This window comes from Oncorhynchus mykiss, chromosome 17, assembly GCF_013265735.2.
Source record: "Oncorhynchus mykiss isolate Arlee chromosome 17, USDA_OmykA_1.1, whole genome shotgun sequence".
Lineage (NCBI taxonomy): Eukaryota > Metazoa > Chordata > Actinopteri > Salmoniformes > Salmonidae > Oncorhynchus > Oncorhynchus mykiss.
Window position 1 is genome coordinate 56,921,507 of NC_048581.1, and position 16,814 is coordinate 56,938,320.

Genomic DNA, 16,814 nt, shown 5'->3' on the forward strand with positions numbered 1-16,814 from the left:
GTGAGGGTCAGCCCTCTCTCGTTCTCTTCTTTTCTCAGCATGCATATGGTATGATGCAACACTCCTGCTCTGGGAATACCTGGGGGGTCCCACTGCTTCATTAAGACCCCTCCCACACACTCTCTTTTACGCACACACAGACACCCACAAAGACACACATACTGACACTGACTGGCTGTACATCCAGGAGCCTGAGAGGCAAAGAGAGAGCAAGAATAAGAGGAGAGCGGGAAGTTGCATCTATTTTTCATGCAGCACCATCACCATCACCATCCCTCTTCTGCCTTAGCTTTTCCCCCACTTTACTTCTCTGGTCCTGGATGAGAGCTAAAGACTGTGTGGGACTCAGGCTCACAGAGGAGAATGAGTTCTGCGGAGGAGAGAGAGGACCATGATATGTACTGTGAGAAGGCGGTAGCCCTCATCATTGACCTCTGTCTGGACGACAGCCCACTGTTGCAGCCCAATACCTGCCAGGACTTCATCACACTGCTAGCCACCAACCAGAACCCAAACTCTGCAGGGTCAGGTATGCTCAACAGCCCAACAAACAGCCTCCCTCCCTCCGGCCATTACTTTTTGTTTGTGTTGTGTTGTGTTGTGTTGTGTTGTGCTGTGAGTAACTGTATTAAACATGGCCACTGATATGTTTGTTGTGTTGTGACTCATATGATGTGTTGAACATACTAACTGCTATGTTTTGGTTAGTGGTCCATTGCAGGTCATTTATCATTCCTTTCCGACAGGATATTCACCTGGGGGATACTCAGAGGTTGGCTTGGTTGGCTAATTGAACTAAGGTACTTTGTTCGACTTAATTGCGTCTATCTGCAATATGGCAGGAAAGTAAAGTTGAATCTGTCAGTTGCGAGGGTGATTTATTTAAAGAAAATGCACAGTTGTTGAAATCGAAAAGATATGTTCCTTGAAAGATAGTCTATAATCCTGGAATGAAAAAAAAAAAAAAGAAATATTTTTTGACAGATAATGTATTTCCCCAGGGAAATAGGTGACATGAAATTGAATTGTAGATGATGAAATATGTTTTTTCTATCATATAGTTTACTATGGGCTTGATGTCATACTGTTCCTTGATGGCAGATTAACTTTTGATGACCCCTGTAACCCTTTCCTCTAGTCTGAATGGAAAAGTGGGCATCTCAGAATCAGATATGATGGAATAGCCGGAGAAATCTCTCTGCCGGTTTTCAATGCTGGAGCCTCTTGTGATTTATAAGTTAAGACAGAGTCATGTTAATGAGAGCATGCCATACAGCAAGACTCAGAATCTGATTGTCACTCCGAATTTAGTCGCTGGCGAAATCACACGAACCACTCAGTGCCAACAGCGTCCAGCACCGAACCATAGGGGTCACCAAATGCCACCACGTTACTAGTAAACAAACAGGAATCACTCTTGTCAGACAACGATTCCAAACCAAATCTGTTTTTCTCTATCAAATTTTCCTGTGTGTGTTTCTCAGACATGCGGGGGAGATCATCTGGAAATCCTCTCTCTGCCATAATTGTATCCTGTATCCTAGTATCATAAAATAGGATGTTTCCCTGAACTAAGCTTAGGGTCACTTTTTCCCTACAACACACTTATCCTATTCAACTCTAGGAAGCCTTTTATGACATGGGAAAACTGACTGACTAGCATTACCCCGTTAGTCATCATGGGAGTTGCCTTGCCTTGCTTTTCCCTTTACACAATATTGGTGTAAATATATATATTCACGTTGGTGTCCAGTTCCAAATGATGCCACAAACACACAGACATTCTCACTCTCTTTGCTCTCTCTGTCAGCTGTGGGCTCCGCAGTGCTGCTCTGTCTTAACCATGGGGTTTATGGGCAGGTAATTGAAGTGGCATTAGCTCACGCTGATAGTGCTCCAATTAAAGAGCTGTGCTGTGTCTGTGAAAGTGAGCGCCCACAGCTCAGCCAGGAAGAGACCAGGGTGCACCAGTCCACAGGTAGTAATACCACATGAATAGAAGACTGCCGCTGCGTCCCCAAATGCCCCCGCAGAATGCTGTACACCGGCTGTCAAAATCCAAAGGTTACAGATTTGGAGTGGCAGTTGGGGATGTCAGAGTTGGATGTAGATGAACTAAACTGGCTGCTTCAGTTTGTTCTGCTCCCCCCCCCCCCCCCCCCCCCCCCACACACACACACACACTCTGTTAGCATCTGTGAGGAGAGTCTAGTAGGTTATCAAAAACCATTCAGCAATTTTATTTGACAATGGGGGAAAGTAGTATTAGCATAGGTAGTGTAGTACAAGTAGTGCTATGAAGCAGACTAACTCTGTACAATGTCACATCAAAAGGAAAGATGGCTGTGGTCCATGTGCTTGTTCATTTTCTATTTCTGCTGTGCGCCACATGCATGTTGAATGAGCAGAAGCTGTGAGGATTACAGGAATTCTATCATGGCGTTGTCTGTCTCCTCTCACCCAAAGGTCACCATGATAACCAGGCTGTTCTCTCTCTCTCTCTCTCTCTCTCTCTCTCTCTCTCTCTCTCTCTCTCTCTCTCTCTCTCTCTCTCTGTGATTCTGTCTACATCTCTCTCTGTTCTTGTTTTAAAAGTATTCGATATAGAGCCAGTTTGGATGAATAGACTTTATACATCTTGGTGCAGATCAAATCCAATTCCCGCTAAAGCACATCTTCTCAATAATTCAGATTGTTCAATAATGTGATAATTAATTAATGGTAATATGCTTTCCGGTATCTTATGAGGATCTGTATTATGTTCTATTGCATTAGCTGTTATAGCAGTGAAATTAGGTCATGGTGTGATCCAGCGTTAGGAGCATTAGTTCAATCACTTCCTGTCTCTGAGGAGGGATAACCAAGAGCGGAGACCGAGGAAAATGGAGGAGAAAAGAGGCCTGGGTTTATATGAAAACTGTTATGGACGACGAGAAGGAACGAAATACAAATCCTACAGAAGGTAGGAGGAGGGATAAACATCCGCCCTCTTATCAGAACATCTCTGCACCGCCACCGCTTTTCTTTCGTTTTCCCATTCTGGTTGTAAAACGCGTCTGGAAACTGATGCTGTAGGATGCTGTAGCTGCAGAGCTGTGGAGTGTGCTCCCTACCACTGCCACTGCTGCTGCAATATGTTACCATGAATAAATAAAGCAGCTGGGCTGAGAGTACGTTAGCAGAGAAAATAGCATTCATACAGCGTGTACAGGTCGTGGGAGACTGTTGTGGAGTAGTCTAGTCTCTGTAATACATGGGGGATTATTAAAGCGAAGTTAGGCAGCAGGCCTATTGAGCCACATATAAATAATTCAGCTGACTGAGGCTCTGCTTGCAAGTCATGTCAATGGCATGGATTGTATGGCTCACACCTGGTTGGGCACCCTAAGCCGATAGTTAGCTACTTTTGTATTCCAGGTATGGATTTTAGAGGGGCTTTGGTTGAGGTGACACAAAAGCCCAGTGGGTAAAAGCCCACTTACAGAATGTGATTTTTTAAAAAGCCTTGTAGACTAAAGGATTGTGTGGAGTGTCAGTAGAAATGCTTTACTATTAATGCTGAATTATAGCTGAGCACTGGGAGAAATGAGCTGGCAGCCAAGTGGATTGTTGTTTTGCTACCCAAAATGCTAGGCTTTGATATCATACCTTGTGTTGTGAATGTGATGATCAAGGAAAATGCTGAATGCTTACAGGAAGGGATATGGATGTGTAATGACTTTATTGAGGAAAAATTTATTTACTATGCCTGTGATATGTGGTTGTCCCACTTAGCTATCTTAAGATGAAGGCACTAACTTGCTCTGGATAAGAGCAACTATAAATTACTAAAATTGAAAAATCAGAAATGTAATGCTTACAGGGAAAGAGATGGGGATGTGTAATGCTGACAGAGAAAGGGATGCGGATGTGTAATGCTGACAGGAAGGGATGTGTAATGCTGACAGAGAAAGGGATGCGGATGTGTAATGCTGACAGAGAAAGGGATGCGGATGTGTAATGCTGACAGAGAAAGGGATATGGATGTGTAATGCTTACAGGAAGGGATGTGTAATGCTGACAGGAAGGGATGTGTAATGCTGACAGGAAGGGATGTGTAATGCTGACAGGAAGGGATGTGTAATGCTGACAGGAAGAGATGCGGATGTATAATGCTGACAGGAAGGGATGTGTAATGCTTACAGGAAGGGATGCGTAATGCTGACAGGAAGGGATGCGTAATGCTGACAGGAAGGGATGCGGATGTGTAATGCTGACAGGAAGGGATGTGTAATGCTGACAGGAAGGGATGTGTAATGCTGACAGGAAGGGATGTGTAATGCTGACAGGAAGGGATGCAGATGTGTAATGCTGACAGGAAGGGATGTGTAATGCTTACAGGAAGGGATGTGTAATGCTGACAGGAAGGGATATGTAATGCTGACAGGAAGGGATATGTAATGCTGACAGGAAGGGATGGGGATGTGTAATGCTCAGAGGAAGGGATGCGGATGTTTAATGCTTACAGGAAGGGATGTGTAATGCTGACAGGAAGGGATGGGGATGTGTAATGCTGACAGGAAGGGATGGGGATGTGTAATGCTGACAGGAAGGGATGGGGATGTGTAATGCTCAGAGGAAGGGATGGGGATGTGTAACGCTCAGAGGAAGGGATGGGGATGTGTAATGCTCAGAGGAAGGGATGTGGATGTGCCATGCTTACTTTTGCAGCAAGATGAGGACTGTCATATGAGTATGTCAGATATCAGATATGCCTATGCTCAGATATCCACACTGGCCAGGGAGTTCTGTGTCATTGTGAGTGCATTATGTCTCACAAACAGATCTGTAATGAGAATGAGACAACAGTGCTCAGTATTCACCGGCGAGACCTTTGAAGTATCTTAGCCCTGATGACTGCATTTTTTTTTTTTACATTGCTCCAAATATACAGGAAAATATTGTGCTTGCTTTGTTTTAATTTAAATTTTATTTTTTACACCATTTAGGACCTCAGGCTATCTTTGGGAAGAAAGCAAAAGGACAATTGAAGAAAAGCCTGAGACCAGCCGGTCAGTCTCAGAGGTAAATTGAATAATAAGCCTTTCTGGTGGAAGGCGAAGGAGGGATGGAGCGAGCGAGAGAGAGAGGAAGTGAAGAAAGAGGGGGAAAGACTAGGGAAGGGACAGAAGATGAGAGGAAGGGGGTGCTTGGGGCAGGGTGGAGAAGGTACAACCAAATTGACTGATACCAGAAATCAAATTTTGGGCCTAGGGCTGCATGGCAAATGGTTCTCTGACATTTTATCCTTGATCGTGTTAAATTTCTCTTCTGCTAAGCTGCAGCAGATGGAGGTTAACATGGCTCATAGACATTGTCGAGTCTGTGGAGGAGATGGGGATTCTGACACTTTTATTGCCTCTCAAAAGCCAGCCAGCTCAATAAGAGAGAGAAAATATTTCCCAGAGTGTTTTCATCAACTGCTAAGTGTGTGGGGAAACGAACGGTGTAGGTTTTGCACTCATGTATGTTATACGAGAGTTACATTGTTATAATGAGGAGGCTTGTTGTAACTTTAAAATCTATTGTACAAATCTATATTTGTACATGTATAAAACTTAAGTAGCCTAGTGTTGAAAGGATTCCTGTTGTTGACATTTGAAATTGGTTGTAAATATCCTGATTTTAAATACTGTGGAATCAATATGACATTTACTGTGGTTTCCTAGCTAATCGTGTTATTCGTTTCCCTGAAAAATGCAATGCTCGACAATGGAGATACCCTTCCACACAGAACTTACTAATTTCAACTGGACATATTCCTATCAACTGACTTATTTCCTATCTATGACCATGTGCTACTGGCCAATTAGGGCTGTATTGCTGTGGGGGTGGGGATGACTTGGTAACCAAAGCATACATTCTAATGAAGCCTGGATATTCTACTAGAAACTGACACATGTATACTGCATCATGTTCATATGCATTAATGCACACAGTAGAAAAAGTTAACAGCAACCTAATGAATACGACCCAGAGGCCTCTAATAGACACATTTCCTAGAGCCTGCTCAGCAGCGAACATGGCTCACAGATACATTAACACGATCAATACGAGCCTTGAACCTCGGGTCAACACATGTCATGATATAACACAATCTTACACTCAATACAAGCAAATACGTATATTATTGAACATAAATGTGACATATTAGGTAACTTCCCTTAGTCTCTCCCAAGGTGACCCTCAATGATGTGTGTATAATGATCCCGAAGGGAAGCATGTGTTGTATTCCCAGTAGTGATGCAACAGCCTTGTCAGTGGTTATATTATTGGAAATCGTAGAGAGGAGGGGAAACGGAATGGGATGGGGGAAAGTCCAACCCACTGACTAAAATAATACAATTAAAGACAGTAAAAAATAAAGAACAGTGGAAACTGAGGAGTCATGGTTGGAGAAATGAAAATAATCTTCTATGGAGGGATTTCAGTGCCAACAGAAATTGTATTTGAATTCCATCATTTTGAAAATGCACACATTTTTTTCGTTGAATTCATAAATTGAACTTGTATTTCATGATTTCAAACTGAATTGAATGAATATTGCATTCATTTTAAAATGCAATTTCTATTTAATTTAATATTTACATTCAATATTTACTATATATTCAGTTTCAATATGTTAGACATTGCATTATCTGTGTATCAAGTTTACAAACTATAATTTTGTAACGAGTGCGCTGAGAGTCGGGAAGCAAGTTCAGGGAGTGAGTGTTTTAATATATAAAAGAAACAATGAACATGAAACACAAACAACATTGTCACCGACATTGTCACATGGAATGACGCTGGAGAGACGAAGCAGGTACGGGGAGTCAAACATTTAATAAAGAACGGACATGGAACGAGACAGGAACAGCATCAGCAAACTAATAATACAGGCAAAAAACAATAAATGCAGAAGCGGGAAACAGAGCTGGGGAACTGACCTGGAGTCCAGGTGAGTGTCATGAGGCGCAGGTGCGCGAGACGATGGTGACAGGTGTGCGGGATAATCAGCTGCCTGATGACCTAGAGGCCGGAGAGGGAGTATACGTGACAAATTTCTAGTTTATATAAATGTCATATATTCAACTTCAGATTCCGTTTTCAAATTCAGTTCTCTAAATTCAGATTCAAAACCAGAGACAACATCCTTACCAGCAAGGCAGAGCCGCATTTGCCCCAGTAGATTGGAATCTGGTGTGGCACCACCACACCACTTTCAAAGCAGAAGCATTGAATGCGTTTGCCAGACATATTCAATATTCATATTAATTTGCCAGACATATTCACATATTCATATGTCATAGAAAAATGTAAAAAAATATATATAACATGTTTTGTAAAGGAAAAGAAAGCAGGCGTTTCTTATTTGACACGTTGACATACCTTCCCCAATTTCAGCCCATTTGCCTTTGTTTTGTTTTGTGAATACAACCCTGTCCCTGGGATTTCAAGCGGTAAACCCCACACTCACTGTGGTGGGTTCATTTGTCAGTCACAGTGCTATAATAGCTACAGCCTACAGAGCCTCATCAACCCTGCCTTTCAACAACTACGTTTGGTTGCACAAGCACCTCATTGTTTGACTTGGTTTCTTTCTTTGCTCACGCTCCTCTCCTGCCTACCTGGTTTCCTGCCTCATGAGAGAGACAACACACATTTAATGGAAAACAAGGTATGTCAATAAAAGCAGTTAATAAAAGCAGTTTAGTCGTCCTCTAGAACTAGCTAGAATGATCCAATCTATAGCTAGCTAACAAAACTACGAATGTTAGCTTTAGTAGCCTAGCTATAGCTAACATTAACTAGCTAGTTTGATGCAAACATGCGGCAGGCAGCTAATGTTGCTGCTACCTAAGGCCAACGGGTAAGTTGCTGAATGGTTAGTCAGCCAGTTTGTTAGTTCAGTAATGTTGACATATTATTTTATTTCAACTGCAAGTCTTAAAAGTAAAAAAAAACTATAAATTCCACCACAGAGCAGTCTACACAGACAATATGAACATATTTGTCCAGCCAAAAGAGATGGATGGGTAATGCAGAACAAGAGAATTGATGTGGCACCATAACTTTCACAAATACAGAGACTGGTAGCCATTATGGCGTCAGACTTTTTTAACTAGCTAGTTCATTGTGACACCTACTGATATACAGTGCCTTCAGAATGTATTCTTACCCCTTGACTTATTCAACATTTTGTTGTGTTATAGCCTGAATTCAAAATGGTTTAAATATATATATTTTTTGTCACACATCTACACACAATACCCCATAAAGGCATAATGAAAACATGTTTTAAATGTTTTTCACAAATTTCTTGAAAATTAAATAGAGAAATATCAAATTTACATAAGTATTCACACCCTTAAGTCAATACTTGAAAATACAAGCAATTTTACAGGCAATCTGCCCCTACAGTGAGCGCCAGGGAACCAACCTCTGGTGGGCCAGGTGAACAACAGTGCTTTTATGACTTAGACATTTAAAAAAAAACGTTGTTACAAAGTCTACTGTGTATAGTGTTAAATGTAATAATTAATAATTGCAGGAGAACACTGTAATCAGATGAACAAATAATAGGTTTCACGCCATAAATTCAAATACTTTTTTACATTGAAACCTGTCCGTCTTTTTGATTTTTCAAAGTCCACAGCTTAACATTGTGTATAGAGTGAAATTAATATTTAAAGACATTGTGACCATTCTCTGCATAACGCTCAGCAGCACTATAGTAGTTCACTAAACTACAGAATATGTTGTACATTGAAGTTGTTGTCTCTGGCTCTTTTGCCACATCACTTTTGAACTTCGGGTGCCACCTCTGCATTAACGAATGGTAGAAGAGAACAGATAGAATCAAACGCTCTCTGTGTTAAACAGGTTTCTGGCGGTTTCTGAAGCCAATGTGGCATGTTGAATTTATTTTCTTCCTATGAATTTGGCTCTAGAGTTTGAACTGTTTGGGCTATAAGCTATTATGACCCCTTTCCTGAAAGCCAAGACTCTCTGGAATGTGGTTGTGACCCCCTCTATGGTGCTTACAGGACACTAAGCACACATTAAAAGGGAGTGTGACAAACACTGCAATTTGGCCCCCATAAGAATATACAGTAGTTGAATAGCCCTGTCACAGAATAGCTTTTCCTCTCCCTATTTATTTATTGCTCTTGTGACTGACTGGGTTCACACCAGGTCTCCTTCATGTCACAATACTGTGTTAGCCCACTTAGCTACAGCCTATAGAGATGAGTTCAGGAAGTTAATGTGAAGGATGACACGTTGCTTGCTTAGCGAGTACCGCTTCCCCCTGATTCAGCTCATACCGAGACTCGAACTCGGGACCTCTGCCTCGCAAATTCACGTGACTACCCTACTGAAACATTCCAACCAACTGCGCTATTGAAAAAAAGCCTTCTTCAATTTCGCAAGGGGCAACACTTCAGGCTGATGAGTGAGTTTTATAGATTCCCATCTGCTACATTCACCCCGAAACTCACTCCACAGCAGCCCTGGCATTTGAGCTGAGTGCAACTCAAACTCAGGACCTCTGCCTCAAAAACACACGTGACCGCCCTCCTGAAGCGTTCCAACCCATCACACTTTTAAAAAATTCATTCTTCAATTGCGCAAGGGGCGAAACATCAGGCTGAGGAGTGAGTTTCACATATTCCCATCTGCTACACAAGTCTTCAAGATCCAGCAAGGTCACTCATCAAAAGAGTGGTTTGGTGAGCCATGCTTACGTGATGAGAACCTTGCCTGAGACCTGAAGACATCATTATACAGGTAGCATGTGACTGATTGGGTTAAGACTTTTTTTTTTGCCTGCTGAGCTAAAGCCTAGGCATTGGTTCTGTGACTTGGATCGGTCTCTTCGAGGATGAGGTCAAAGTGGGGTGAAGTGTAACACAGGTGGTTCGGGGACCACGCTTGCATGATGAGTAACTTCTCAGAGACCTGAACATTTGCATTGTCTGGCGCATAGGAGACCTGGGTTAGAACCCCATCAGTCAAACTAACACGTCTTCAGGTCTCAGGTTGCTCATCACATGAATGGATCACCAAGCCACCTCTGTTGCACTCTCATTAAATGGGGTGCACAGATCCTTCTGCTTCTGTTTGTTATGTTATGTTGTTATGCAGTAGGCCTGATTTAGAACCCAGTCAGTTATATTGGTGCCGTGATCTCTGAGTAAGAGGTCAAAGGGGGGTGAAATGTAACTGAGGTCCACGCTCTTTTGATGAGTAACCTTGCTGGAGACTTGAAGACGTCTCCCACTGGGCGCGGCCATCAGTTTAACATCTGTTTTGATATGCATTTGGTTGAGTTGTAAACTAACTTGAATTCAACATGAAATCAACAACAACAAATCTCCATGTCATTGGATTTAGTTTAAAAGTTGGGTGTAAAAAAGACGAAATGCCCTTAAGTTAATTACTTTTTGCAAATCCAATCAGTTTTCGAAGTTGTTTCAACATCATCATATTGATTTGATTGGTTGAAATGACTTGGAAACAACTTTGAGTCAACCAGTTTTTGCCCAGTGGACTGTTAGCTTCCTGGACTAATCCCTATGGGCTTTAGCTAAGTGGGCTTACACAGTCTTGTGACATGCATGTGACCCGGTTTGAACCCAGTCAGTCACAAGAGAAAGATTAATTAGTGAGTGAAAAAGCTATCATTAGAAGGGCTATGACAGAGCTATTCAACTATTTTCTTATAGGGGTCAAGTTGTGGGGTTTGTCACACTCCATTGTAACATGTCCTGTGAGCATCATAGAGGGGAATAGAAGGCACAACCATGTTCCAGAGAGTCATAGCTTTCAGGAAGGAGAAAATTGTTTGTAGCCCAAACAGTTCAAACACTAGAGACAAATTCATAGGAAGAAAATACTGTTTAAGACGGAGAGTCTTTGATTCTATCGGTTCTCTTCTACCATTCCTTGCTGGCAAAGCACCAGGATGTTGTCTCTGGTTTTGAATCGGAATTTAGAGAACTGAATTAGAAAACTGAATCTGAATACACAGACAATGAATGCAATATCTACCATATTGAAACTGAATATATACATATTTAATATAAAACTGAATGCAATATTCATTACATTCAATTTCAAATAATGAAATACAAGGTCAATTTATGAATTCAATTAATACAAAATATGAACTTCAAATTCAATGTCCTAATGCAAATTCAAAATGATGGAATTCACTGTTGACACTGAAATCTCTCCATAATTTCCCCTGTGGTAGTTGATGCCCTCCAAATACAGTACTGTATCCTTGCACCACCTTCCATCTCTGCGGGAAAGATTTGGTTTATAACACAGACCACGCTGCTCGGAAACAAAGATCACAGCAACAATGCGGGTTCTCTGGGTACCAATTCAAAGACACTTCCTCCTCTCATCCGATCAATCAGTATTCTGTGGACATGCTTTGTCTGTAATCTGTGTGCTGAGCCTGAGTGAGCCAGCTCTTTTCCATCCCACTCCCTCTTTGTGTTACATGAACTCTCTTTATAGTCCACTTGGCTGCATGGGAGAATGGATGGGGGTTTAACCTTTACTGCAGTGGATGAGCCCCTTAAGCAGTGAGGCTGTGGGAAACCAGGATTTTCTTAATGAGGTGTGTTGTGTCAGTGTAGGTCTGGCTACTGAGACACTGGAGATCCATAATTACGTTCAATCATGGCAGTCATTGGCACTGCTCAACTCAGATGAATAAATCAAGCCCTTTATTTCCACTTTCTATTTAGGTTCCATCTATAACTAAACTTGGGTTACTGGCAGTAAATTCACTAGATACAGTGCCTTGCAAAAGTATTCGGCCCCCTTGAACTTTGCGACCTTTTGCCACATTTCAGGCATCAAACATAAAGATATAAAACTTTATTTTTTTTGTGAAGAATCAACAACAAGTGGGACACAATCATGAAGTGGAACGACATTTATTGGATATTTCAAACTTTTTTAACAAATCAAAAACTGAAAAATTGGGGTGCAAAATTATTCAGCCCCTTTACTTTCAGTGCAGCAAACTCTCTCCAGAAGTTCAGTGAGGATCTCTGAATGATCCAATGTTGACCTAAATGACTAATGATGATAAATACAATCCACCTGTGTGTAATCAAGTCTCCGTATAAATGCACCTGCACTGTGATTGTCTCAGAGGTCCGTTAAAAGCGCAGAGAGCATCTTGAAGAACAAGGAACACACCAGGCAGGTCCGAGATACTGTTGTGAAGAAGTTTAAAGCCGGATTTGGATACAAAAAGATTTCCCAAGCTTTAAACATCCCAAGGAGCACTGTGCAAGCGATAATATTGAAATGGAAGGAGTATCAGACCACTGCAAATCTACCAAGACCTGGCCGTCCCTCTAAACTTTCAGCTCATACAAGGAGAAGACTGATCAGAGATGCAGCCAAGAGGCCCATGATCACTCTGGATGAACTGCAGAGATCTACAGCTGAGGTGGGAGACTCTGTCCATAGAACAACAATCAGTCGTATATTGCACAAATCTGGCCTTTATGGAAGAGTGGCAAGAAGAAAGCCATTTCTTAAAGATATCCATAAAAAGTGTCGTTTAAAGTTTGCCACAAGCCACCTGGGAGACACACCAAACATGTGGAAGAAGGTGCTCTGGTCAGATGAAACCAAAATTGAACTTTTTGGCAACAATGCAAAACGTTATGTTTGGCGTAAAAGCAACACAGCTGAACACACCATCCCCACTGTCAAACATGGTGGTGGCAGCATCATGGTTTGGGCCTGCTTTTCTTCAGCAGGGACAGGGAAGATGGTTAAAATTGATGGGAAGATGGATGGAGCCAAATACAGGACCATTCTGGAAGAAAACCTGATGGAGTCTGCAAAAGACCTGAGACTGGGACGGAGATTTGTCTTCCAACAAGACAATGATCCAAAACATAAAGCAAAATCTACAATGGAATGGTTCAAAAATAAACATATCCAGGAATGGCCAAGTCAAAGTCCAGACCTGAATCCAATCGAGAATCTGTGGAAAGAACTGAAAACTGCTGTTCACAAATGCTCTCCATCCAACCTCACTGAGCTCGAGCTGTTTTGCAAGGAGGAATGGGAAAAAATGTCAGTCTCTCGATGTGCAAAACTGATAGAGACATACCCCAAGCGACTTACAGCTGTAATCGCAGCAAAAGGTGGCCCTACAAAGTATTAACTTAAGGGGGCTGAATAATTTTGCACGCCCAATTTTTCAGTTTTTGGTTTGTTAAAAAAGTTTGAAATATCCAATAAATGTTGTTCCACTTCATGATTGTGTCCCACTTGTTGTTGATTCTTCACAAAAAAATACAGTTTTATATCTTTATGTTTGAAGCCTGAAATGTGGCAAAAGGTCGCAAAGTTCAAGGGGGCCGAATACTTTCGCAAGGCACTGTATCTCGCTGAGCCTAAGGGAGTGAGTGTAATGACTTGTACCTGGCCTAACAATGAGCTACAGTACAAGACACATTAAACATAGGTCCTCCAAAGTATCCTTATTCTGCTTATTTCAGCCATTATCATTAAACACCAAGCCCTGATGTTATTGCAATCAGAAGTTGCCTTTTCTTAAAGTAGATTTCTGTTAACCCCTGTGTAGCCTTCTCAGGCCGAAGGCCAAGTGACACAGATTGCCAATTAAAATCCCATAGTTGTATTTTCTTCCACATTCTACTACCAGCCATCTGGATCGACCCAGCATAGGAAAGCCTGGGACATGTAAACGAGTATATGCATAATTACACATTGATTTACATCAAAATAAGCCTTCTCGTCCAAGATCCCCGCCGGGAGGTACATCAGGTTGAAACTACAGCTCAGCACGAGCCACGACCTTCGTCTGCCAGATAGCTAGATACTCGGCTTCTCTCTCTGTGAGACTGGCTTTAGGTGCAATGCATCACTTTTTCACTCTGGCAGGCAGATATTAGTCACTTCACAGCAGCAATCATGTCTCACCTCGAGATCTGTGTGAGATTTAGGCTCAGGCTCGAGGTGAGAAACTAACAGCCGCAGCTGGGAAGAACATAGTGAAGCATAAGGTGAATACCTTTTTTCTTTTTCGTCAGAGTATAGGCAAACATAATCAAACAGTGTTTCATTACACTAATACACCTTTATAGTGAAATTGGCCAAATACATTAAAGTAACTGTCAAGTGTTTCCAGATTTCTATGAAATATGACCTATAATTAATTACAATATGAGTGAAATGTTTTTCCTTCCAAAAAATTGTAATTAAGTATGTGAAAAAGCAGCTTTTCTAGATGGCGGGATTTACCAATTTCTCTTATTGGGCGGGTCAATTGTTTAAAGATGAACTTATTACCAAAATCCTGTACCTTTTTCAAAGTTTGCCCTTTCCTATTCTCATAGTTTTTTTCTCCAAACAACTGAACAGGAAGGTCTCCTCATTTATGTGGAACTGTAAATCCTTATGCAGACCATATTCAGAAGGTGGGCTTACTCTACCTGACTTCCAGGTGTATTACTGGGCCTCTCAGTTAAAGAGAGTGTGGGTATGACAAGATACAAGAGCAAATTCTCGCTCTTGGAGACAGAGGAATCATGTATTTCCCCTGGTTCATTGGCATCTATACCTTGTATTAGCCCACCTAAGGCTTTGAAAGGTCTCACAGGCAATCCTTTAATTAAAAACACTCTAAACATATTGACTGAAGTCCTTAAACAAACAGGAGGGCATAGATCTGTATATGAACAAACACATTTCTATAATAACCCCATGTTATCCAAAGCCCTGAGAGATGGTATTATATTTGTATGGTTCAGCAAAATAATTAAACTTTTGGTCATCTGTATAGAGATGGTTAACTTTTATCCTTCCAACAACTTATAAACTGTGGCTGGAGAGGAAAGGGGTTAGAGCATGGCTCTTGTAAAGCCAGGGTAGTAGGTTCGATTCCTGTGACTGTAAGCTGCTTTGGATAAAACTGCCTGTAAATGGCATATTATAAAAGGTTTCATTTTGTACATGTACTCTGGTCTTCAAGCTCTGATGGGGAATGACGAAGCTCTGAAGACTTGCGTAATGACCTTGGTCTCATGTTTGAGGCTGAGAAATTGGAAAATCTCTTTTTAGATGCTCAGCGTCTTTCATTGAACACAAGGCACAAGTTGATGCAATTCAATATTTTACATAGGGTCTACTTTACACCAGAGAGAGAAATTCTATATATTCGATATGTTGCCCAAGGAGTAAAACAGGTGTGGGCACCCTTATGCATATGTTTTTGTCCTGCCCCGAACAAGGCAATTACTGAGAAGACATCATTCAGATCTTATCACAGGTCACTAATATGACTGTACCACAAGATCCTTCCCTTATTGTTCTTGGAGATGACCCCATTCTACCAGTTAATATTGGTAACAAAACAAGATCTATTAAACTGGCAGTCATTGCAGCCAATAAATGCACAGCTTTTAAATGGAAGAGTAACACTTCGCCAAACAAACAGATGTGGCTAAAATAACTAACTTTCTATATTCTGAAAAAATAACGTACAATTTATGTAATAAACACTTTGCATTTCTTGACGTCTGGGGGGACTTTAATTAGTTTCCAGAGCCTTCAGCCCCACCTGAGCTGCCTCATTATTATTACCATTATAATTATTCACGATTGTATTTTTAGTATTATATTTTTGTTTTTTTTGGTTGAAAAATGTATTTACTAGCATTGGATGTGAAGGACATTCTGTTTCATTTTTGTTTTTGTTAATCATTGAAACTAATACTGGGTGAGGGGACAGAGAGGGGGAGGGAAGGGTCTTGTATGATGTGCTCCCATGTAGCCGGTTGTTTTGTGTATGTGGGGAATAACTGGGCATTTTCGGATTGTTATGCTTTGCTGATGATTGTTATGCTTTGCTGATGATTGTTATGCTTTGCTGATGATTGTTATGCTTTGCTGATGATTGTTATGCTTTGCTGATGATTGTTATGCTTTGCTGATGATTGTTATGCTTTGCTGATGATTGTTATGCTTTGCTGATGATTGTTATGCTTTGCTGATGATTGTTATGCTTTGCTGATGATTGTTATGCTTTGCTGATGATTGTTATGCTTTGCTGATGATTGTTATGCTTTGCTGATGATTGTTATGCTTTGCTGATGATTGTTATGCTTTGCTGATGATTGTTAAATTGTAAAAATAAAATAAAAAATACACCCCAACAACAGAATGACCGGCAAATACCGGTCACTAAAAAGTAAAGTACAGATACCCCCAAAAAAACAACTTAGGTATTATTCTAAAGTATTTTTACTTAAGTACTTTACACCACTCCTGGACGGGTACTGTAAGAGAGAGCAGCAGATGAAGTCTTCCAACCATGTGTCTACTGCATGCTGACGCAAAAAGAACTGACGGCATCAGTTCATCTGTTGTGGATCCCAATGAAGCATGACACTCTCTCCCACCTTCCCATCTCACTCTACTCCCTGATAACTGTTGTGGGTCATCAGCTGGCTGCCCTCAGTGTGTGAACAGTGTACATTTACATCTCCACTACAAGCAGAGAAAGGCAGGCAGAGCCAGAGCAGGAAGATTGCATGGCAGTGGAACCTACTAGTGTACATAACAATAACTGCAGAAGACTAAAGAATGAAGGCTGCTGCTCAGAATCATGTTAATGCCACATTACACGCTTCACAGACCATACCATATACATGTTCCGCACGCACAGTGTCCCCATTGGTTCGTCTAATCATTGCTGATTATATAAGCATGTGTATACAATTGAT

General features: G+C 41.3%; 1 protein-coding gene across 1 annotated transcript in view; it reads left to right on the forward strand.

The window, feature by feature from the left end:
* The first annotated feature begins 188 nt into the window (after positions 1 to 188).
* The window catches only part of syt6b (synaptotagmin VIb), a 45,180-nt gene continuing 28,554 nt past the window's right edge, over positions 189 to 16,814 (forward strand). The window contains exon 1 of the mRNA XM_021568996.2: positions 189 to 529. Within this exon, the coding sequence (XP_021424671.1) occupies positions 364 to 529 (166 nt within the window). The 5' untranslated portion in view covers positions 189 to 363. The remainder of the gene's footprint in view (positions 530 to 16,814) is intronic.